We start from the raw sequence: 23,675 nt of genomic DNA on the forward strand, positions 1-23,675 counted from the left end.
TTATTGGTTAAAGGGATTAAGTAAAATGTGGAACAAATTTGTTAAAATTTTAATTCCGGATATAATCTTTTGGGGAGACAACTGGAATTTGGCGATTAAAATAATATAAAAGCGTAATGAAGTGATTAAAGAGGAAAATATAGAAATTATTAAAGATTGGATAAAAGTTATGGAAATGAAAGGAGGAATAAAGAAATTATTGAAAAATTAGGGTTAAGTTGGTTTGAAAAATACAGATAGAAAATGGACAAAAAACTAAAGGAAAATTATTCGATAAATAGATGTGAAACTGAATTTGAATATTTAGTATCTCGGATTATGAAAGATGAAATTGGGCTAAAGGGACTCGTTAGTAGGGTTTATAAGATTATAAATTCTGATGAAAAATTACAAAGAGTGATGAGGACAAATTGGGAAAAAGATCTTAATATTGAAATACCAGAATCAGATTGGAATGTGAATTGGAAGAGTAGAATTATGAGAACTTTATCTATAAGGATTAAAGAGCACAATTATAAAGTTGTTTGGAAATGGTATTTGACTCCAGTAAGATTGTCACAAATGGATAAAAACTAGTAAAAATGTTGGAGATGTGAGATGGAATTGGGGACTTATGAACATATGTGGTATAATTGTGATAAGGTTAAAAGTTTTGGCAACAATTGGAGAAAATGATATTTGAAATGATGGGGAAAGTAATAACATTGAGAGTGGAAACTATATTATTGTTGGTAATTAAGGAAATAGAATTAACAAAATATGAAAAGAATTGATTAGAATTATGATTATAATAGGTAGAATTATAATAGCTAGATATTGGAAACTAGATGTGATTTTAGAATAGAAGAGTGGAATTCTGAAATGTGGAAATTAGCTTTAAATGATAAAATGACATGTGATATTAAAATTAGAAGTGGTGTGTATAAAGAAGATATTTTCTGGAAGACTTGGAAACCATTTGTGGACTTTGCGCTTGGAACATTGGACGCTTCAGTACCTGTACCTCGAGAACGTGGATTTTGGCAATCATGAGGATATATCCGAAGACCCAAATCTTCCTTTTATGTATAGCACAAGGGTGTAATAATGTATTTTCTTTTTGTTTGTTTGTTGCAAAAAAAAAAAATAATAATAATAAAAAAAAAAAAAGAATTCACCAGCAGGAGAACTTAGAACATTGCTGGTATTAGATTTGAGATCGGTTGGGTGAGTTAGATAAGACATAGGACTTTCATTGCTATTGCAAATCTTTATTACTGCAACAAACCTCCTGTTGTGCCTCGCCCGCCCTCCTCTCCTCAGCCGGGCCCCTCCCATCTCCTGCTATCTGAGCCAGAGACTGATAGTGAAGAAGAATGGCCTGGCATGCCTCCAGCCCCCAGCCCTGGCACAATTCCCGGACAGACTGAGCAAACAAACCTCCCTCCTACAGCATGTGAGCATGAAGCCAGCCATGAGCTAGAATTGCCGGCAGCTGAGCAGGAGGATGAAAGGTGGGCAGATCCCCGCTTCCGGAGAATGGAGAGGCGACATCAGCAAAAGGAAGGGAGGGGCAGGCCTGGATAAGTGCTGAGTTATGGAGCCACACCCCATGGCCTATATAAATGATCTGCTTTTTGGCATTCCTTGAGTCAGGCAAAGTCTCATCTGGTTGCTGAAGTCACACCTTGGATTCCTGCCTGCCCTGAGAACTCTGACAGGAATTTGGCAAAGCTGCAGAGGCTTCATGGCCACGCTTGATACAGACTTCTCAGACCCGGCCGTCAGAGGAGGAGTGGGACATGACACCTCCTTTCCTTTAAGCTGATTGGCATTATCTCAGTTGGCTGAATAAGGATATATCCATTGCCTTCTGTATTAGGTTGCCTATTTTCTTCCTATCCTTCTTTCTTCTCTCTGCCTTTGTGTCCTCTCATCATCCCATTTGACCAGGGAAATCTACTGGTAACTTAAATATTAGATGCACAAGTTCGATAATAAAGAACTGTTCTGATTTTTGGAAAGAGGGAAGGAAATTCAAATAGGGTAGATGGATTCAAGAGCAGTGGCAATGAGTGCACCATTGGGAGACTTAAAGGAACCGGTTAGGGTTCCTTTAAGTCTCCCTTAACTCCCTTAACTCCTTTAACTCCCTTTAAGTTAGGGTTCCTTGAAGGTTAAGACTTAAAGGAACCGGTTAGGGACGGCTCACCTTGGAGAAAAATCAGCACAGCCATAGAAAGCCTCCCAATAAATTGGCAATCCCTGTTTGATTGTTTCAGTGTTTTATCTTCAGTGGTTTTGGCCTGGATTGGGGCCAGAAGGGATGACGTTGTAGCTTGGACTCACCATTGTAGCTTGGACTCACCGAAACGGCATCATAGGCAGTGGTGGGATTCAGCCAGTTCGCACCACTTTGGGAGAACCAGTTGTTAGCTTTCTGAGCAGTTAGGCGAACTGGTTGTTGGAAGAAATCATTAAGGCAGAGAACTGGTTGTTAAATTACTTGAATCCCTCCACTGGTCACAGGTGAGCAAGGCTGAAAGCAAGATGCAGCACAGAGGGTCATCTGACTGTCGTGCTGAGGACATCCGAGTCATTTTAGTCTCTATGTATGCGTCTGCCGTTTGAGTTGGTTTTAGGCTGTGAAGAGAGCCACCCTTAATAGAATACAATAGAATATTTTTATTTATAGACCGCCCTTCTCCCGAAGGACTCAGGGCGGTGTACAGCCAGGAATAAAATACAGAAAGAAAACAACAATCCAAAACTAAAAACAACCCTTAAAAAACCTATTCGATATGGCTACTTATAGATAAAACATTACCCTCTAAAATTTACAGAAAATTTAAAACCCATAAAATCAATTCGATAATTTAAAATTTAAGCGAGTCCAGCAAGACGAAATAAGTAGGTTTTAAGTTCACGGCGGAAGGTCCTAAGGTCAGGTATTTGTCGAAGTCCAGGGGGAAGCTCGTTCCATAGGGTAGGAGCCCCCACAGAGAAGGCCCTCCCACTGGGGGCCGCCAGCTGGCATTGCTTGGCTGACGGCATCCTGAGGAGCCCCTCTCTGTGAGAGCGCACTGGTCATTGGGAGATAGACATTGGCAGTAGACGGTCCCGTAGGTATCCCGGTCCTAAGCCATGAAGCGCTTTAAAGGTAGTAACTAACACCTTGAAGCGCACCCGGAAGACAACAGGCAGCCAGTGCAGTCTGCGCAGGATAGGTGTTACATGGGAGCTCCGAACTGCTCCCTCAATAACCCGCGCAGCCGCATTCTGGACTAACTGGAGTCATTAATGAATGTTAACATCCGCCTGCTGAAATAATCAGATGTTTATGGTGAGATGCCAATGGGCAGCAGGATGGCTGATGTGCAGACATAACATTTCTCATTGTTAGCACACTGCTTGTAGCTTTCATGAGTTCAGTCCATTTGAAAAGCAAGATGTGTGCTCAGGTATCAGAGAACAAGCAGAAAACTGGGCTGATTAGCCTACCCGTTTGCGGCAGTTGTCATTCAACAGCTTGCACAAATGTAGAATGTAAACCTTGAGATACCCAAGTGCAGAGTTTTTATAGAGGAGGAAAGTAGAAGAGCGTCATGCTAGACCTTTGAACCCACTCGAGATACCTTTTTTAAAAAAAAAAAATAACCAAGTTATTTAATTCGGTTTAAAAAAGAAAACACCTGACGGAATGTGAGTAGCATCCGTGGTGGTATTCAGCCGGTTCAATCCGGTTCGGGCAAACCGGTAGCGGTGGTGAGAGGCTCCGCCCATCCGCCCAGATGTAATCACGTCCTGTTTTTGATGATCTGCGCGTGCACGTGCACACTTACATTTCCGAACCTGTAGTGAAGATAAGTGAATGCCACCCGTGGGTAGCATATGTTTAAATGGCAGCAGTCAAAAGAGATGTGATGTCGAAGGATGGAGGTTGCCTTCCTTTGTTCTTTCCCGCTCACTCCTTGTAATCAAGTGAGGCAGACTGAAAGTCAACATGCAAACAGGATGTATTATTTGCATGTTGGCTGGCTGGGGAATTCTGGGAGTTGAAGTCCACATGTCTTAAGGTCACCAAGTTTGTGCAAACCCCTGATTTAGGTCACCAAATTCAGTTTTTTTTTTCTCCATATGGAATTTAGATCAGGGGTCTCCAACCTTGGTCCCTTTAAGACTTGTGGACTTCAACTCCCAGAGTTCCAGAGGTCTCTGGGAGTTGAAGTCCACAAGTCTTAAAGGGACCAAGGTTGGAGACCCCTTATTCAGATGACTGGTGCAATTTCTTAAAGCAAGTGTGTGTGTGTGTATGAGAGAGAGATTAAATAGGATCCTGGCATCAGGATCAATCCCCAAACAAGCCCATTGTTCAGGAAGAAATTATCTCTGCTTTCCCTTTATGGTCCCTTCTCCATCTCTCTCCTGTTTTATCCTTCTTTCTTTTCCCCCCCCCTCTCTGTGATTCTTTCTTTCTGAAGAACCTGCTCCTTGGATGGTGTTTTTTTTCCTCTCTCTCTAGGATGAAGAGGGCACAGTTTGGACCTCATGATTGGCTGTCCCTTCCAGTACCGGCTGGTCCCAGTTGGTTGCTTGTGGATAACCTAGAACCAGAGACCGCCTACCAGTTCAGTGTCTTGGCCCAAAATAAGCTGGGCACAAGCTCCTTCAGTGAAGTGGTCACCGTAAATACTTTAGGTGAGTCCTGGAGATGAATGTTTTCCACCATCCTTCTTTTCTTGTAGTCATTCCGCAAAGTTCTAGGTAGACTTATGTGCAAAATCTACTGTTCCATTTCTGGACATCAGGAACTCCAGGAGTTTTCCAGAAACTAGTATTCCAAAACTGGAGCCTTTACATGGTGTTCTGGACATTGTGTTCTTTTGGAATGAACAATTTTTGGAAAACTTCTGGACCATTCCTGGTAGGGCTGGAAACCGTGTTTCCCCGAAAATAAGACCCTGTCTTATATTTTTTTGAACTCTGAAATAAGCGCTTGGCCTTATTGCTATGCACTCAAAGGCCCAAGGTTGACTCAGCCTTCCATCCTTTATAAGGTAGGTAAAATGAGGACCCAGATTGTTGGGGGGGCAATAAGTTGACTTTGTATATAATATACAAATAGGATGAAGACTATTTCTTGACACATTGTAAGCCACCCTGAGTCTTCGGAGAAGGGCGGGATATAAATTCAAAAAAAAAAAAAAGGCCCAAGGAAGACATCAGGGGATGTCTTATTTTGGGAGAAACAAGGTAGATATGATCTGGAAGATGAGGGGAACTTCCATTGTGGCAGGTTGTTCTTCTTTCTAATGAATCATTTTCCTTCTCCCTTATCGTCAATTTGGAATTATTATTCACACAAAGAGCAGGCAGAGCATCGGTTCATAGCATGTTATAAAATAATCCAAGCCGATCAGATTCATCATTGGGGAGAGTCTGTTTAAGCCACAGATACGGGTTGGAAAGGGAGTTGTAAAACAGTGGGGAACATGGGGGAACAAAAAGCCAGTGTGATTAATCGATTAAGATGCTGGATTAGTACCAGAGATGCGGGTTCGAGGCCACCTTCAGATATGGAAGTTCACAGAGAGTGGTCCTTAACAGTTCTTGACCTAGCTTGCTCCAAAGGTTGTTATGCTAAAAGAACTGGAGGAAGGTATGTGCTATGTAGATTGTCTTAAACTCCTGGAGAAAGAAAGACATGCAAATCACTCTGTTTTATTCCAGGTACGGTCCTGGACATGCTCTGATTTTGGTTGTTTCCTTGTAGATGTTTTATGACCGAACTAGGTAACATCATCAGTTGATCATCTCTGAGGAAACAACCAAGCTCAAAGAGCACCGAGGTTTCCACAGTTCAACCCTGAGCTACAAATGCTCACTTCTATTAGTATTTATTAGTATTAGGGACGTGGTGGCTCAGGGGCTAGGACATTGAGCTTGTCAATCGGAAGGTCGGCGGCTCAGCAGTTCGAATCCCTAGTGATGCCGTGTAACAGGGTGAGCTCCTGTTACTTGTCCCAGCTTCTGCCAAACTAGCAGTTCGAAAGCACATAAAAATGCAAGTAGAAAAATAAGGACCACCTTTGGTGGGAAGGGAACAGTGTTCCGTGCGCCTTTGGCGTTGAGTCATGCCGGCCACATGACCACGGAGACATCTTTGGACAGAGCTGGCTCTTTGGCTTTGAAACGGAGATGAGCACCGCCCCCTAGAGTCGGCAACAACTAGCACCTATGTGCGAGGGGAACCTTTACCTTTATTAGTATTTTATTCCACTTCGAGACTCTTCAAAATCGCGTTTTCCTAGGGCCTCTTACGATAAACAAACTTAAGTTAAAGAGGTCAAAAAAAAGGGAGAATTGGTGAAGGATCTGAATGGAAGAATAGAATAGAATAGAATAGAATAGAATAGAATAGAATAGAATAGAATAGAATAGAATAGAATAGAATAGGGCCGGTTTAGCTCACGCTGGTAAAAGCCTGTTATTAAGAACACAGTAGCCTGCAATTACTGCAGGTTCGAGCCCGGCCCAAGGTTGACTCAGCCTTCCATCCTTTATAAGGTAGGTAAAATGAGGACCCAGATTGTTGGGGGGGCAATAAGTTGACTTTGTAAAAAAAAATATACAAATAGAATGAGACTATTGCCTTATACACTGTAAGCCGCCCTGAGTCTTCGGAGAAGGGCGGGGTATAAATGTAAACAAAAAAAAATAAAAATAGAATAGAATAGAATTCTTTATTGGCCAAGTGTGATTGGACACACAAGGAATTTGTCTTTGGTGCATATGCTCTCGGAGTACATAAAAGAAAAGATACATTTGTCAAGAATCATAAGGTACAACACTTAATGATAGTCATAGGGAAACAGTCAATATAAATCTTAAGGATACTAGCAACAAGAATACAGTCATACAGTTCTTCAGGAACTGAAAAAGTTTCTTGGATGAGAAGTTAGTTAGTTACTTAGTTTACTTTATTGTCATTGCACTTCGTACAATGGAATTAAATGCCATCTTCAGTGTACATTATAACTATAAAAATAAAACCCAAACACACCTCCTTCACATTCTATACAATTGAATTGAAAACCCCTGATATTGCATTAATATTGTACAGTAGAATTCAATATAGTTACTGCCCTGGGATAGAAGCTATTTTTCTGCCTATTTGTCCTTGTTTTTATTGTTCTGTACCAGCTGCCAGATGGTAATAGTTCAAAAAAAAAAAAGGGTGCCCAGGATGAGATAGATCTTTAAGAATGTTTTGAACTTTCTTAAAACAGCGGGAGCTATAAAGCTCTTCCAAAGAGGGGAGAGGGCAACCAATGATCCTCTGAGCAATGACGTTGACCCTCTGGAGCGCTGTCCTATCTGCCTATACGAGAACAAAAATGTCTTCAAGGAAAAACAAAGAAAGTCCAATTGCTTCTTGAAAAAGCACCTTTGGGACAACCATGACTTGGATGACAGAGAATCTCCATAGACATTTTGGCTCAGAAGTTGTTCAATTTTTAAATAATATTTAAATAATAGTATTTAAATAATAATTAAATAATATTTAAATAGTAATAGTCAACTACGTTGGCAAATATCCTCTAGAACTAAACATTCGTGCTATTAATGCAGTCCTTTCCTATCCTGGTTATTTACTTTTTTCCTCTTCTCTTTTTAATTTTTTTTTAAATTAAAATCCAATATCTTTAGCATTCCTTGTCACAACACCAGAACCTCTGGTGCTGGTTACTCCACCAAGGTGCCTAACCGCTAACCGGACGCAGCAAGGTGTTCTGCTGTCATGGCTCCCTCCAGCCAATCACAGTTTTCCGATTGACCGGTATATCATGGAATTTCGGGTTGGAGAAAGATGGGAGATTTTGGATGATGCCATCTTAGGGAGCGATAGTGACTTTTTTGCCAAGGATTTGACTCAGGTGGGTGAAAACTCTGGGAAAATGGTGAGTGACTTTTCTCCATCCTTTGGACACTAGTCCTATTGTCGAAGCGATGTTGTATGACTTGATGGAACAAGGACAAATATAATTGCTTGATGTGATATCTGTGGCATCACGGCGGCGCTGTGGTTAGAATGCAGTATGAACTCTGCCTATAGCTTGGAGTTCGAACCTGGCCGGCTCATGGTTGACTCAGCCTTTCATCCTTCCAAGTTCAGTAAAATGAGGACCTAGATTGTTGAGGGCAATAGGCTGAACTGTAAACTGTTCAGAGAGATCTGTAAAGCACTGTGAAGTGGTAGATAAGTTTAAGCGCTATGTCTATACCTCACATTCCAAGTTGCTGGCATTAAAAACTCCAAAACAGTTAAACTATTTGGCTTATCATCTTTTTCAGAGTATAAGATGCACCTTTTTCCCACCTAAAACGGGATGAAAATTTGGCTGTGTCTTATACACAGAATGTAGCCCCGCCCACCCACTGGCCCCCACCCTTTGGCCTTTGCCTCCCAGCAATTTACCTCCTTGCAGCAAGCAGCAAGAAGAAACAGCCCATTTCAGCTTCAGCACAGCCTGATTAACACAAGTTGATTGTCGGTTGGGTCAGCCTCCCGACTTTCAGCTGTTTCAGGCTGCAGGGATGGCCATGGCCTATTGCTGTGTGAGCCTCTGCTGCTTGCTGCAAGGAGGTAAATTGCTGGGAGGCAGAATTTTTTTTTCTTGTGCTAATCAAGCTATGCTGAAAACGAAAATGAAAGTAAAGCAGGCTGTTTGCTGCAATGAGGCAAAATTGCTGGGAGGCAGATTTCTTTTTCTTGTTTTCCTCACCGAAAAAGGTAGGTGAATCTTGTAGTTTGATGCATTTTATACTCTGAAAAATACGGTAAATAATATATTTTCCCCTCCCCCATGTTTTCCATTTTGATCAGTTCAGTAAAAAGCAGCAGGAAAAACAGAACAGAACAAAATGGAAAGGGATAGATTATATACGTATACATTATTAGTTACATACATACATTGCATACATTAGTTTCGCCGCGAATTGAAAACAGATCTATTTATTCGCGCGGGGCTGGCTTAAATTTTATTGGGTTTTTATTGGGTTTTTAAAGTTTTTATTATGAATTTTAATGGGTTTTTTAGTTTTATATGTTTTAAAGTCTTAGGCCAATGGTGTAATAAGTTTTTTAATTCGGGTTTTAATTGTATATTGTATTGTTTGTTTTATTTTGGCTGTACACCGCCCTGAGTCCTTCGGGAGAAGGGCGGTATAAAAATCGAATAAATAATAATAATAATAATAATAGTTACATCGCAGTATAACCCCCAAATTAATCCATGTCAATTGATTTTTTTAAAAAGAAAAATAATTGTATTGCTGGTGTTGCGTAAGATTCACACTGAGGTAGGGTTTGAAGTGAGAATTTAAAAGGTGAGATTTAGTACGACGACTAGGAAAAAGTAAAAGCAAAGAAAAAGAAAAACCAGAAATCAAACAAATGTTATCTGTAAGGAAATGTTACCTCATTTCTCTTCTGTTCTTCCTGCTCCCCTGTTTTAAATTTTAGTTAATCTTGTGAGGCCCTTGATATTAAGTCCTCTTGATTCTATGTGGATTTGACTTGTGCTTTTGTTGAATTTATCTGGGCTGCTGTTATCTTTTATGATTATGTTGGGGATGGTCCATCATCTATATTTAATGGTAGAAGATACCCTACGGGATTCTTTTCAAGGCAGAAGGTCAGGGTGTAAATTCCATTATAAAATAAATCAGAATGTGGATTCATAAATAATCAACTCGCATGAATGCTTGCCGGAATGGATCTATAGGGAAAAAACCTTTACTGCAACCCTGTTCAGAAGTAAATCTATTAAGACTTGTTTTCATATAGGAACATACAGTAGTGGCCAAAATTGGGGAAACCTTTTGGGAAAAGTTGTATTTTCTAAAACTAGCTGATAACACCACTTTTTTTTTTGGAGTAGTACCATAAAATTATATATCAATGGAAAGATAATTGAATCAAGAATATAATGCAATAACTTTCTAGGAAGGATTTGCTATTAGAATAGCAGTTACAGTATAAAGAAGAAAAGTGAAATGCGTAGAAAAAAGGAGATATAGAAAAATGATCACCATAGAAAAAACAAGATATAGAAAAATGATCACCATGTCAGTTAATATTTTGTTGGGTAACCTTTAGTATGAATTACGGCCTTACAAGGTCTTCCCATGGAGTGAACCAAGTCTTTTAGTTCTGCAGCTGTTACAATGTGAAACCAAGATTGAATGATGGCTTCTATTAACTGGGTTTTACTGCTGGGTCGCTTCTGACTAACAAGTATCTTTAGTCGGCTCCATAGATTTTCAATTGGGTGAAGGTCTGGGCTATTCCCAGGCCATTGCAACCGTGGAATATGATTATTCTGAAACTCCAAAAAAAGTGGTGTTATTAGCCATCAACCTCAAAAATATACTTTCCCCAAAAGCTTTCCACAATTTTGGCCACTACTGTAGAGGAGTGCAGCTGAACTGTAGTAAGTTTCACACTACGCTTGCCAGATTTTCTGAGATCCTAGCTTTGAAAAATGGCTTGTCTGATTTTGCTACAAAATTAATAGCCTATGGATGCTGCATTTGCTCCTTGGACCCATAATTGTGGGGTCCTTGGTGGTCTCTAAGATTGGTGGTTTTCTTGCTGATGATTCATTACCAAACCAGGTGATATATTCAGTGTTGTTAACAAACCAGGTGATACTGATGGTGTCACCTAGATTGGTAATGAAATGTCTTCAAGAAAACAACCGAGCTCAGAGAGCATCAATTGTAATTGTAAAGTTTATTTTCATCGTACGTATATACACAGTATACCCATACCACTAAATTCACATAACACCCAGAGCCCAAGCCCAAAGCACATGACAATCCCCAGGCACACCCACACCCACCAAAAATTCCCCACCCCTCAACCACTCAAGCATCCACCCAGCCAACCAAGTAATGCTTTCTAACAGCTCACCGATGGTGGCCCTTTAGTTCATTGTTGAGTGCAATTATAGCTCTGGGATAAAAACTATTCAGAAGACGCGTGGTGCAAGTTTTCATCGTTCTGTATCTTCTGCCGGAAGGCAAGAGTCCAGAAAGATTGTAAGCAGGATGGGAAGAGTCTCTGAGAATGTTGCGTAACTTCCTCAAACAGCGAGATGCGAAGAGGTCATCCAGGGCTGGTAGCTGGAACCCAATAATATTCTGGACAGGTTTAATAATTCTCTGTAGAGCTTTAGAGGTCCACTGTAAAGCTGCGCCCATACCTGTTCTGTCCCCCCACCTCACAGAGGATGACACACGAGCAAACAACGTCTACCAGTAATTTATTTTTATAAGCCGACCGGAGTCCCTTTAGCAAATAAAAGTTCTGGCAGCTACTTTCCGAATGCCTGCCAAGTTTTTTATCACCTCTAGAAACAGGAGTCAGCATATCTGTAGTCCGTTGCTGGGGCAACCAAGAGTTCAAAGGGTAGTCAGAAATTATCGACAAAGTCCAAGCCTGAAGTCCGAGAAATATGCCATCTGAAGCTCATGATATGCAGTTTTTGTCCATCACAGAGCCTGCAAAGCAACCCCACCCACTTTTATCCCCTGTGGGGCATGGCTCAGTGACTCAGCAATCTCTGGCCTTTCCACACCTCTTCCTTTGCTGCGCACGCCTCTCCCTCCGACGCTGCCTGGGATCAATCTAAGATTGATCATCATCACTCCCTATTAGTAGGTGCTCTGACATGCCTTCCTCCAGGCCTTCAGCTGGAACCTGAGGCATTGCCAGAAAGGAGTGTCCTGGAGAGGGAGGCCTTGTCAGCTCCTTCCCATCACTGTCAGAGTCATCTTCCTCCGTGAGGACAGTCTCAGGAGCCGGAGTCACAACACTACCATGCAAGAATGCTGTAGGTCAGGACACTCTCAGTGGTGCCGCGATAGTAGGACAGAAGTAGATATTGAGATAGATTTATCTTCCTGAGCATTCTTAGGAAGTACAGCCTCTTCTGTGCCTTCTTCACAAGCATGTCAGCATTTGTAGTCCACGAGAGGTCCTCCGAGATATAAATGCCCAGAAAGGATCACACATTTTAATCCTGACCTGCAAATATTATCTTCTATCCATCTTGGAATTCTCCAAAGGATTGTCTTGGGTCATACTGTTGGGGAACTTTAGCCTTTGCAGTGCCAACACATTCAAAGGGTGGCCAAGGTTGAATAAGAATTAGTTCTACTTAATACAAGTAGCTGAACTCAAGTCTGCTTGTAAGGAATATTTTTGCTATCTTCCTCCTTCCTGTTGTGGTCCGCCAGCAGACTGTGGAGCTGGCAGTGGAGTTGGACAGTGAGGAGGCTAGGGAGGACAATGGGCCAGTCCTGGAATCAGGGGAAGGCCTGGACGAGGGCTCTGCATCAGAGGCAGAGATGGGGCCAGGGCCATCTGGGAGCAATGTGCGGACTCCGGAGCCACCAGAGGTGGACAGCAGAGAGGCAGAGGAACAGAAGGAGCCTGTTCCTATTGCACAAGCGCAAAGAGCTTCCAGAAGGCAAGAGCAGCTAAAGCAAAAAGGACGACTTGGGAGTAAAGCCAGGAGATGATTGGCCCCTCCCATAAGGCTTAAAAGAGCAGCAACAGCTCTTGGGATCTTGGTAGGAAAGCAACATTGCTACATTTGTTTCTCGTTGGCAGCTCTTGCTTCTGAACTTTTGCCAAGAAAAGCCTTTGGCAGAGTGCCAAAGTAGACAAAGGTTGGTGATAAGGCCGAAGGACTGTTTATGAAGAATTTGTTTTGGGCTTAATTTGGACTAAGCTGAGAATGAAGTAATTCTCATCTGTTCTAATAAAATATGTTTGTTTAGGACTGATTGTGTCTGGTAATAATTACTTGGGCCTAGGTCACAACACATCCCTCGGGAATCATTTGTTACTTTGAATATGGTGTCCATCAACATTATTGAGACTAATGATGCCTGTGTGTTTCATGTTGTAGGACACATGGTACGAGTTCCGAATTTTGGCTGTCATGCAAGGTCTAATTAGCGAACCCAGCAATATTGCTGGAGTCTCTAGCACAGGTAAGCAATGATATTACTTGCCTCTGAATCTAACCCACTTCTTGGATCTTCTCAATCAGCTCTGTACGCTCACACAGAGAGGGACTTCTCAGAGTGCCGTCCGCCAAACAATGTCGGCTGGCGGCCCCCAGGGGAAGATCCTTCTCTGTGGGGGCTCCTACCCTCTGGAACGAACTTCCCCCTGGTTTACGCCAAATACCTGACCTTCGGACCTTTCGCCGCAAATTGAAAACACATCTATTTATTCGCCCGGGGCTGGCTTAAATTTTATTGGGTTCTTATTGGGTTTTTAAATTTTTCCTATGAATTTTAATGGGTTTTTTAGTTTTATATGTTTTAAAGTCTTAGGCCAATGGTGTAATAAGTTTTTTAATTTGGGTTTTAATTGTATATTGTATTGCTTGTTTTATTTTGGCTGTACACCGCCCTGAGTCCTTTGGGAGAAGGGCGGTATAAAAATCGAATGAATAATAATAATAATAAATAATAATAATAGGAAGAAAAAGGCCTTTGTGATGATTCCTCCAAAGATTAAAAATATTCTTGTTTAGAGCAGTGTTTCTCAACCTTGGTCACTTTAAGAGAGGTGGACTTCAACTCCCATTATTCCCAGAAATTCATAAAAAACGTATATTCATGAAAAATGTATATAGCAGTGGCCAAAATTGTGGAAGCCTTTTGGGAAAAGTGTATTTTCTAAAACTAGCTAATAACACCACTCTTTTGGAGTAGTACCAGTAGTGAAATCCATTTTTTTTACTACTGGTTCTGTGGGCGTGGCTTGATGGGCATGGCAGGGGAAGGATACTGGAAAATCCACATTCCCACCCCACTCTGGGACCAGCCAGAGGTGGTATTTGCCGGTTCTCCGAACTATTCAAAATTTCCACTACCGGTTCTCCGAACTACTCAAAATTTCCGCTACCAGTACTCCAGAACTTGTTAGAACCTGCTGGATTTTACCCCTGAGTAGTACCATAAAATTATATATCAATGGAAAGATAATTGAATCAAGAATGTAATGTAATTTTCCCCCCCCTACATGAGACATGTAGAAAAAAATCAGATATACAAAAATGATCATCATTTCAGTTAATACTTAGTTGGGTAACCTTTAGCATGAATTACGGCCTTACAACGCCTTCCCATGGAGTGAACCAAGTCTTTTAGTTCTGCAGCTGTTATCGTGTGAAACCAAGATTGAATGATGGCTTCTATCAACTGGGTTTTATTGCTGGGTCACTTCTGACTAACAAGTATCTTTATTCGGCTCCATAGATTTTCAATTGGGTGAAGGTCTGGGCTATTCCCAGGCCATTCCAGCAGTGGAATAGGATTATCTTGAAACTTCCAAAAAGAAAGTCGTGTTATTAGCCATCAAATTCCAAAATACACTTTTCCCAAAAGGATTTTTAAAATTTTGGCCACTGCTGTACTATGGGGTCTTTGATGTTCCTGGAGTTTGACTGTTTTCTTTCAGACATTTCATTACCAAACTAGGTAATGTCTTCAGTTATATCATATCAACTGGCTCTGCCAATTGGCTGTGGCTTGGATAGGGGTGTGTCATGTTGCAGGTGTTTACTGGATTAATAGGATAGAAGATCTCACCTCCATTCTATGATATACCCCGCCCCCCTGATCACAGCTATTTCTTGTTCATTTCAAATAATCTACTTATTGTTCTACTCTTTTAATCTTCCATACTATCATTTTAATCACACTGTAAATCACCCAACAAAACAGAACAACGAGATGGGTGACAAATGCATTTAAAATGTATCAATAAATAAATGTTATGTGACACATTCTTGATAAGCTTGTTTATCATGAGGGGGGGAAAAAACCCTGTCGTAATAAAATTTTAATGAAAATAGTAACATCCTTTTTTATGTCTGGAGAAAAGAGATAACATTTGGAAGAGGCTCAGATAGACCCCCGCCCTGATTCATTGGAGTATAAGCGGTGGGCATGGGCGAAAGTAGGACAGCACAATCAAATTTTTAAAGATTCTGTTATTATCTCAAAAATAGTCATTTTAGCCATTCTGTAGAGTTTGATTTCCCAGCCTGCCCCATCTAGAAGAGTGTTAGGTATTCCTGCAAAAAGGTAAAGGTAAAGGTAAAGGTTCCCCTCGCACATATATGCTAGTCGTTCCCGACTCTAGAGGGTGGTGCCCATCTCCGTTTCAAAGCCGAAGAGCCAGCGCTGTCCGAAGACGTCTCCGTGGTTATGTGGCCAGCATGACTAAATGCCAAAGGCGCACAGAACGCTGTTACCTTCCCACCAAGGGTGGTCCCTATTTTTCTACTTGCATTTTTTACCTGTTTTCAAACTGCTAGGTTGGCAGAAGCTGGGACAAGTAATAGGAGCTCACCCCGTTACGTGGCACTAGGGATTTGAACCGCTGAACTGCCGACCTTTCGATCGACAAGCTCAGCGTCTTAGCCATGGAGCCACCACGTCCCTCTACAGGTATTCCTGTAGGCATCTCCAAACCTTAATTCTACCCATGTCTTCTATCTTCTTTTCTACCCAGACATATTTCCGCAGCCAGAGCTGACTGACGAAGGATTGGCGCGTCCGGTGTTGGCGGGCATTGTTGCTACGATTTGTTTCCTCGCTGCCGCCATTCTTTTCAGCACGTTGGCGGCCTGCTTTGTCAACAAGCAACGCAAACGGAAGCTCAAACGCAAAAAAGGTGAGGACTTTCCTGCTGATCTTGTTGGCGATCAGGTGAAGGTAGGCAGGCTTGGAAAAGGGGAGAGGAAGGAAGGCATCCCCGAATATTTTTCTTTCAGGAAGAGAATATAAATTCAATCCAGATGTTAAGATGCCAGGTCTCTGCTGCATCTCCTTTTCCAAAGTCCATATGATCCATGTTATGTTAAGTAATGAATCACTGACTTTTAAGGAGCTATGTCAGGGGTGGGCAATTAGAAACTGGGACTGTTGTTGAAGGCTTGTGAAGGTGCGTAGGTGTCAGACCTGGAAGCCATCTTTTACATCTAGGCCTTCAGGCCTACCACATTTACCACTGTGGGAAACTGGGATCGGGGATTGTATGGAGCATGGGTGATAGGTAGTCATAATAACATTCCTTTCTCAGAAAGTCAAGGCCGTCTTGCCCTGCACCTGAGAGAATGGAACTGAGAGGCCTGTCCAATTGGGACCATGCTGTAATTGGACCATATGATGGACTTGTGGGTGATAGGAAGGGACTTGGATTTTCCTTTGGGGTGGGGAAACCCTGGAAGCTTTCAGATTCGGGTTTCCCCAGATGTGCCAATATCCAAGCCTCGGGGTTTTCTTTCGTTAGGGGTGCTACTTGGAACCCTGACGTTAGGCATGCATGGACAATATCCGTAAACTGGAAAAAAAAAAGCAATTGCCTTCAAAATAAAAGCAACTCAATTGGGTCGGACGGGGACAGGAAAGGGGAAGGGAAAAATGCAGAAAAGTAGGGCAAAAGAAAGAAAATGAGTTGACTTCCAACTTCCTTTGGTGCAGTAGAATAGTAACACGAAACCTCAACTTTTAACTTTTACATAATAGTGTAAATTAGCCATTTCTAGAACAACAAATCTATCTGACTCAGGGGTGAAATCCATCAGGTTCTGAGAGGTTCTGGAGAGCCGGCAGCGGAAAGTTTGAATAGTTTGGAGAACCGACAAATGCCACCTCTGGCTGGCCCCAGAGTGGGGTGGGAATGGAGATTTTGCAATATCCTTCCCCTGGAGTGGGGAGGGACTGGAGATTTTGCAGTATTCTTCCCCAGCCACGCCCACCAAGCCACACCACACCATGCCCACCAAGCCACGCCCACAGAACTAATAGTAAAATAAAATTTGGATTTCACCACTGATCTAACTGGTAAAGCCTAAAACCAAAGTTTCGTTTCTTTTCCCCACCTCAAGCACAAAGTCCAGAGTTGACTATTTAAGGAACATAGTTTCTCATTCATGGATCTCTAATGGTCTGTTTCTCACTTTCTTCTTTTTTATTGCTTTGCAGACCCTCCTCTCTCTATTACCCACTGCAGGAAGAGTCTAGAGTCTCCGTAAGTATTTTGCATTGTGAGCACAGAAGCAATAATTCGACGGGTGGTTAGAATAGAATAGAATAGAATAGAATAGAATAGAATATTTTATTGGCCAAGTGTGATTGGACACACAAGGAATTGTCTTGGTGCATATGCTCTCAGTGTACATAAAAGAAAAGATACCTTCATCAAGGTACAACATTTGCAACACAAATGATGGTCAATATATCAGTATAAATCATAAGGATTACCAGCAACAAAGTTACAGTCATACAGTCATAAGCGGGAGGAGATGGGTGATAGGAACGATGACAAGATTAATAGTAGTGCAGACTTAGTGAATAGTTTGACAGTGTTGAGGGAATTATTTGTTTAGCAGAGTGATGGCCTTCGGGAAAAAACTGTTCTTGTGTCTAGTTGTTCTGGTGTGCAGTGCTCTATAGCGTCGTTTTGAGGGTAGGAGTTGAAACAGTTTATGTCCAGGTTGTGAGGGATCTGTAAATATTTTCACAGCCCTCTTCTTGAGTCATGCAGTATACAGGTCTTCAATGGAAGGCAGGTTGGTAGCCAAAAGGGGCACTACTGACGTCAATCTTCTCCAGCAGCTTCATGTTCTCCTAATGCCTTGAGGTCCCACATGCAGATCTTCTAGACAGTCATACAGAATCTGTAACCCTGGGAAGGCAAAAGAAACAGGAGACGATTGGCTTTAGTTGAGCATTTCAGAGCTCCAAATGCAGAAAAATCAGCGATTGTTTCTCATGTCTGGAAATGGTAGGGGTGCAGGATATGCTTATACATATATATTATCTAATATGTACTCGACAAATAAATAAATAAATACATAAATAAATAAGCAACTCATTGCACATAGCAATAGCAATAGCACTTAGACTTATATACCGCTTCACAGTGTTTTACAGTCCTCTCTAAGCGGTTTTACAGAGTCAGCCTCTTGCCCCCAACAATCTAGGTCCTCGTTTTATCAGCCTTGGAAGGATGGAAGGCTGAGTCAACCTTGAGCCGGACAGAATCGAACTCCTGGCAGTGGGCAGAATTAGCCTGCAATGCTGCATCCTAACCACTGGGAAGGAAGGAAGGCAGGCAGGCAGGAAGGAAGGAAGGAAGGGCATTTAGACTTATATACCGCTTCACAGTGCTTCACAGCCCTCTCTAAGCAGTTTACAGAGTCAGCCTATTGCCCCCAACAATTTGAGTCCTCATTTTACCATTTGGAAAAACATCTTCACATCCCAGTTGTTCCTTGACTTTGTAATACTCTCAGAAATATATTTTAACAAGTCTATTATTGCTTGGAGAAAAAAGAATCTGTGGTTTTGTTGCCTTCCATAACAAAGTGTTATGCTAATGTTGGTTCTCCTCAGAAAAGTGTATATGTGTGCATTGTTGTGTACAGGGTATATACAAATGACCTGGGAAAGCCCGCCTCAAATTGCACAGTCAAACATTACAGTAGTGGCCAAAATTGTGGAACCCTTTTGGGAAAAGTGTATTTTTGAGGTTTGATGGCTAATAACACCACTTTTTTTGGAGTTTCAAGAGAATCCTATTCCACTGCTGGAATGGCCTGGGAATAGCCCAGACCTTAACCCAATTGAAAATCTATGGAGCCGCCTAAAGAAATCTTATTAGTCTGAAGCGACCCATCAATAAAACCCAGTTAATAGAAGCGATCCTTCAGTCTTGAGTTTCACATTATAACAGCTGCAGAAGAAAAAGCAGTGGTGGGATTCAGCCAGTTCGCACTACTTCGGGAGAACCGGTTGTTAACTGTCTGAGCAGTTTGGCAAACTGATTGTTGGAAGAAATCATTCGGGCAGAGAACCAGTTGTTAAACTACTTGAATCCCACCACTGAGTAAAAGACTTGGTTCACTCCATGGGAAGACCTTGTAAGGCCGTCATTCATGCTAAAGGTTACCCAACTAAGTATTCACTGACGTGGTGATCATTTTTGTATATCTCATTTTTTCTATAATGATCATTTTTTTACATCTTGGTTTTTTTCTACGTGTTTCACTTTTCTTCTTTCTACTGTAACTGCTATTCTAATAGCAAATCCTTCACCAAAGTTATCGCGTTACATTCTTGATTAAATTATCCTTTCATTGATATATAATTTTATGGTACTACTCAAAAAAAAAAAAAAGTGGTGTTATTAGCTAGTTTTAGAAAATACACTTTTCCCAAAAGGGTTCCACAATTTTGGCCACTACTGTCAAAAGAAAAATATTATTGTCTCAATGCTTTGAATCGTTTGAAGTACTATTTCCCTAGTTGGTTGGCTGTGGAATTTTGGGCGTTGAAGTCCATCCATCTTAAAGTTGACAAGGTTGGGAAAGAATAAGACCTAAAGTCATATATAACCTTGATAAAATCTTTGCTTGGAGCTCCTCCTTGAATGATTTCTACATCCTTATTCTCATGTCCTGAAGTTTTTGAGATATTTTTTTCAGGTGGTGCTGTAACTCCTCCGAGAGCTTTCCCTCTTTCTTCCATTCCTCCTTCCTAGGCTGTCTTCTGGCAAGGTGAGTCCCGAAAGCATCCGTACTCTACGGCCCCCTTCCGAGTCATCCGATGACCAAGGTCCATCTGGCAAGGAGAAGGAGCTGTCCCTTTACAAGAGGACCAAACGGGCTATCAGCAGCAAGAAGTACAGTGTTTCCAAAGCTGAAGCTGAAGCTGAGGCCACCACTCCCATCGAGCTCATCAGCCGTGGGCCAGATGGCCGTTTTGTCATGGATCCTTCAGAGATGGAGCCCTCGCTCAAGTCCCGTCGGATCGAAGGCTTCCCTTTTGTCGAGGAAACAGACATGTACCCCGAGTTCCGCCAATCGGATGAAGAAAACGATGACCTTGTGATGCCTCCTTCCGTTGTGGCCCTCAAGTCTCAGTTGACGCCTCTTTCTTCCAGCCAGGAGTCTTATCTGCAGCCACCAGCATACAGTCCCAGATTCCATCGGGGTCTGGAGGGAACAGGGGCCCTTCAAGCCACTGGTCAGGCCCGGCCCCCGGGCCCCCGGCCATTCCACCATGGCCTATATTACGGTTACCTCAGCAGCAGCAGCCCCGGTGAGATGGACCCTCCACCATTCTACATGCCAGAGGTGAGCCCTCTCAGCTCCGTCATGTCCTCCCCTCCCCTGCATCCAGAAGGACCTTTTGGCCACCCTACCATCCCTGAAGAGAACGGAGAGAATGCTTCTAACAGCACACTGCCCCTGACTCAGACTCCAACGGGAGGCCGGTCCCCTGAACCGTGGGGCAGGGCCGAGTTCCCTTTCAGCGGCCTGGAGTCCTCGCCCATCCTCTTTCCTCACCAGCTCCATCCGTGCGAAATGTCCGAGAGCATGCCGCCCCAGGCCAGTCTTCCGAGGGGACCTCCGCCTTCCTCCCTTCAGGTTCCTGCATCCTACCCTGGCATTCTGGCTCTGGAGGCACCCAAGAGTTGGGCTGGCAAGTCACCCAGCAGGAGCCAACCTTCCATGATGCCCACCACATCCACCACCCCTAAATGGCAGGACAAACCTATGCAACCAATGGTGAGCCAAGGGCAGCTAAGACATACCAGTCAAGGCATGGGAATACCGGTGTTGCCTTACCACGGGCCATCCGAGCCAGTTAGCCACAGCAGCACAAGCACATTTGGCCTAGACACAAGGTGGTACGACCCACAACCAAGACCTCGGCCAAGCCCTCGGCAAGCCAGGAGGGTGGAGCCCAGTTTACATCAGGTGGTGTTGCAACCGTCAAGGCTTTCACCCCTGACTCAAAGTCCCCTCAGTTCCCGCACCAGCTCCCCAGAGCTGACGGCCCGTGCCAGACCACGACCCGGCCTCATCCAGCAGGCAGAGATATCGGAGATCACCCTGCAGCCCCCAGCCGCAGTCAGCTTCTCACGCAAGTCGACGCCCTCCACCGGTTCTCCCGCCCAGAGCAGTCGCGGAGGGAGTCCCAGCTTCCGACCAACGATGGCCTTCACTTCTTTGGCCACCGGCTTTCCTCCTTCTCATTGCCCCTCCATGCCCATGGAATCCATGGACGTCTTTGGACAGATCTCCTCGCCAAGGAGGACTGGGGAGGAAACCCATAGGCCAGAGCTGACACCGACAACCAGTTCAGGGTAAGGGTGTGCACACGCAAGTGGAATTTGCTTGCCTTCCTTTTTTTACCAAGCCCTTCTTTCCCTCCCACCTCACCCGCTCCCACGCCTTCCCCAAAGTCCTTCCCCAAACACCATCAATGGAGTCCTTAGAGTTGATCTAGACACCCTTTATTTATTTATTTATTTTTTGGAGATGACTAGTTCCCAAAGTTCACTTTGCACTGGTTGGGGCAATACCGGTTCCTGTTGTTGCTCAAGCTCAGCAGGTTTAGCTCAACAAAATGCTGTACCTTTGAGTTAGTAGTGGTTTTGCATTGTTTTGTTACACTTCTTTCCACCCTCCATCGTTCCATTGGAAATCTCATTCAGAGCTTGCTTCTGGCTTGGGGACTGACGCCTCAGATGAACAAAGTTAACAACATTTCAGATTCAGGAGTCTTTGGAGAGAGGGCGGTTGGGGTTTTGTGGGGACCGGGGTGAATGAATTCTAGAAATTATTGACATTTTGCTTTTCTCATTCCTGGCTGTTGACTTTCCTGGAACATGAAACCCTAGCTTTTGTCTTCCTCGCCTCCTTTTCCCCTCCCAATAGGATTGACCTTCCTCCATGATTTCAACTAGGCTATCCAAGCCACTTTTACCTTCCTCATCTCCAAAAGGGGTCCAGGGCTTTAGACCCTGAACAAATTTCCAGGAGAAGGGGAACCCTAAAACCAGGGGTGGGATTCAAAATTTTTAGCAACCGGTTCTCTGCCTGGTTGCTGGTTGGGCATGGGCATGGTGGGCATAGCCTACTCAGCCTCCTGCACCACGGTGAGTGGGGGGAGTTTTTGCCCTCCCCAAGTTCCGGAGGTTTTCTTCAAGCCTCTGGGAGGGCAAAAACAGCCTCCCTCCAGGCTCCGGAGGCCCTCCGGAAGCTGGAAACGAGCCCATTTCCAGACTTCTTGAACTTCTGGGAGGCCTGTTTTTTGCCCTTCCAGAGCCTCTGTGTGGGCCTTGCATTTACCTGGCATCCAAAATGTGCCGCATGGAGACTCCTGGCAACTACCGGTTCGGCGAACCAGATGTAAAAGTAGCATCCGGTTCGCCCAAATTGGCTGGTCCAAACTGGCTGAATCCCACTCCCGCCTTAAACCCAACATCAACTTAGAACCCCAACCCAACCCAACCCAAACACGGTGAAGTCAACATTCTTGGAACCGGACCATGAAAGGTGACGACTGGAGCTGGTCTTCTCTCCAGCAGCTGGTTTCTCAGGGGCCAGCGTTTCTCCAGGCAAAATGTTCTTTCTTTCTGTCTCTTCCTTCTCTCCTCTGCTCCTTTGTCTGATGGCAGTCTTTCCCATCTTGGTTGTTCTTTGTTGATGCCGCTTTTCTTGTTTTGATTCTTGATGTAGTGGAGTTGTATTCCCCTGCTCTTCCCTTTCGATCCCCGGGGACCTTCTGTAAATGAGTGGGGCATTGTGCCATCTGGATGGGAAAAGGGCAAAAGAAAGGGGGGAAGTAAAGGATGGGAGGTGTGGTCTGCTTGCGATGGGAACAAGCAGGGATTGCCACTGCTAAGCTGGCAGGAGCACAAGCTACAATGCTACGAGCGTAGCAGGGTGAGGTTGGCTTTCATTCTCCTTGCAACGCTTCCCGTTCTGCCATTTCATTTGCACTATCTGGGTGCCCGGAAGCTCCTAATTCATTAACACAATTATGGGATGCTGCTTTCAGGAGATCCAGACTGTTAGGAGAAGAGAAATGAACATACATGAAAAGGACAGAGCAGTCTCTTGGTGTTCGAAAGCAACCAGAGAAAAAATAGTGAAAGCCGCCTCTCTGATTGGGAAAGATGGACTTCATGGACCTTCTCGTGGACCCAAGGTCACGCCAAAGTCCATTACGGGGAAGATGTCATCTTCCGATGCTGTCTATCTCCAGATGGATGAATTTTAGGATTCTCAGCAAAGCCACCTTAGCTGAGGAGGTTCTGGAGGCTGAAGTCCACACATCAGCACCCAAACCATGGAAGTGTTCCCTAATGCAAGGGTGGGGACTTTCTAGAGCTTGTTGGTTTTTGGCCTCCTATTAGTTCCAGTCTCAGTGGTCAGGAACAAAGGGAAATATTGTCCAATGATATCTAAAGGGCATAGCGTTTCCTTGGTCCTTGTACATGAACATTATAGTTGCTTTCAGGTCCCTTTAGTGATCATGGCTCCCCCTCCAGGGAATCATGGGAATTCTAGTTAAATTTTTAGAAGCCCTGAGGTAGACAGGGACTCCACATTGGTGGCTTCACAAATAAAATTTTAAATGGGCTTTCCTTAGAGGGCAGAGGGCAATTCACCATCTTCAATGATGGTGAAAGAGGCCTGAGATCCTCTTTCGTGATGTCAGCCATTTTTCTCCTAATGGAACTACAATTCCCAGGATCCTTTGGAAAGAAAAGTTGGAACTGACCTGAGGGAGCTTGGCAG

The 23,675-nt window shown here is 43.4% G+C and overlaps 1 protein-coding gene across 1 annotated transcript in view; it reads left to right on the forward strand.

Annotated features, from left to right (window-relative positions):
* The window catches only part of IGSF9B (immunoglobulin superfamily member 9B), a 131,791-nt gene that overhangs the window by 89,874 nt on the left and 18,242 nt on the right, over positions 1-23,675 (forward strand). Inside the window, exons 13-18 of the mRNA XM_058194822.1 lie at positions 4,502-4,677; positions 7,690-7,916; positions 12,963-13,047; positions 15,587-15,748; positions 17,062-17,107; positions 19,622-21,232. Of these exons, the coding sequence (XP_058050805.1) occupies positions 4,502-4,677; positions 7,690-7,916; positions 12,963-13,047; positions 15,587-15,748; positions 17,062-17,107; positions 19,622-21,232 (2,307 nt within the window). The remainder of the gene's footprint in view (positions 1-4,501; positions 4,678-7,689; positions 7,917-12,962; positions 13,048-15,586; positions 15,749-17,061; positions 17,108-19,621; positions 21,233-23,675) is intronic.

The sequence above is a fragment of the Ahaetulla prasina genome, chromosome 9, assembly GCF_028640845.1.
Source record: "Ahaetulla prasina isolate Xishuangbanna chromosome 9, ASM2864084v1, whole genome shotgun sequence".
Lineage (NCBI taxonomy): Eukaryota > Metazoa > Chordata > Lepidosauria > Squamata > Colubridae > Ahaetulla > Ahaetulla prasina.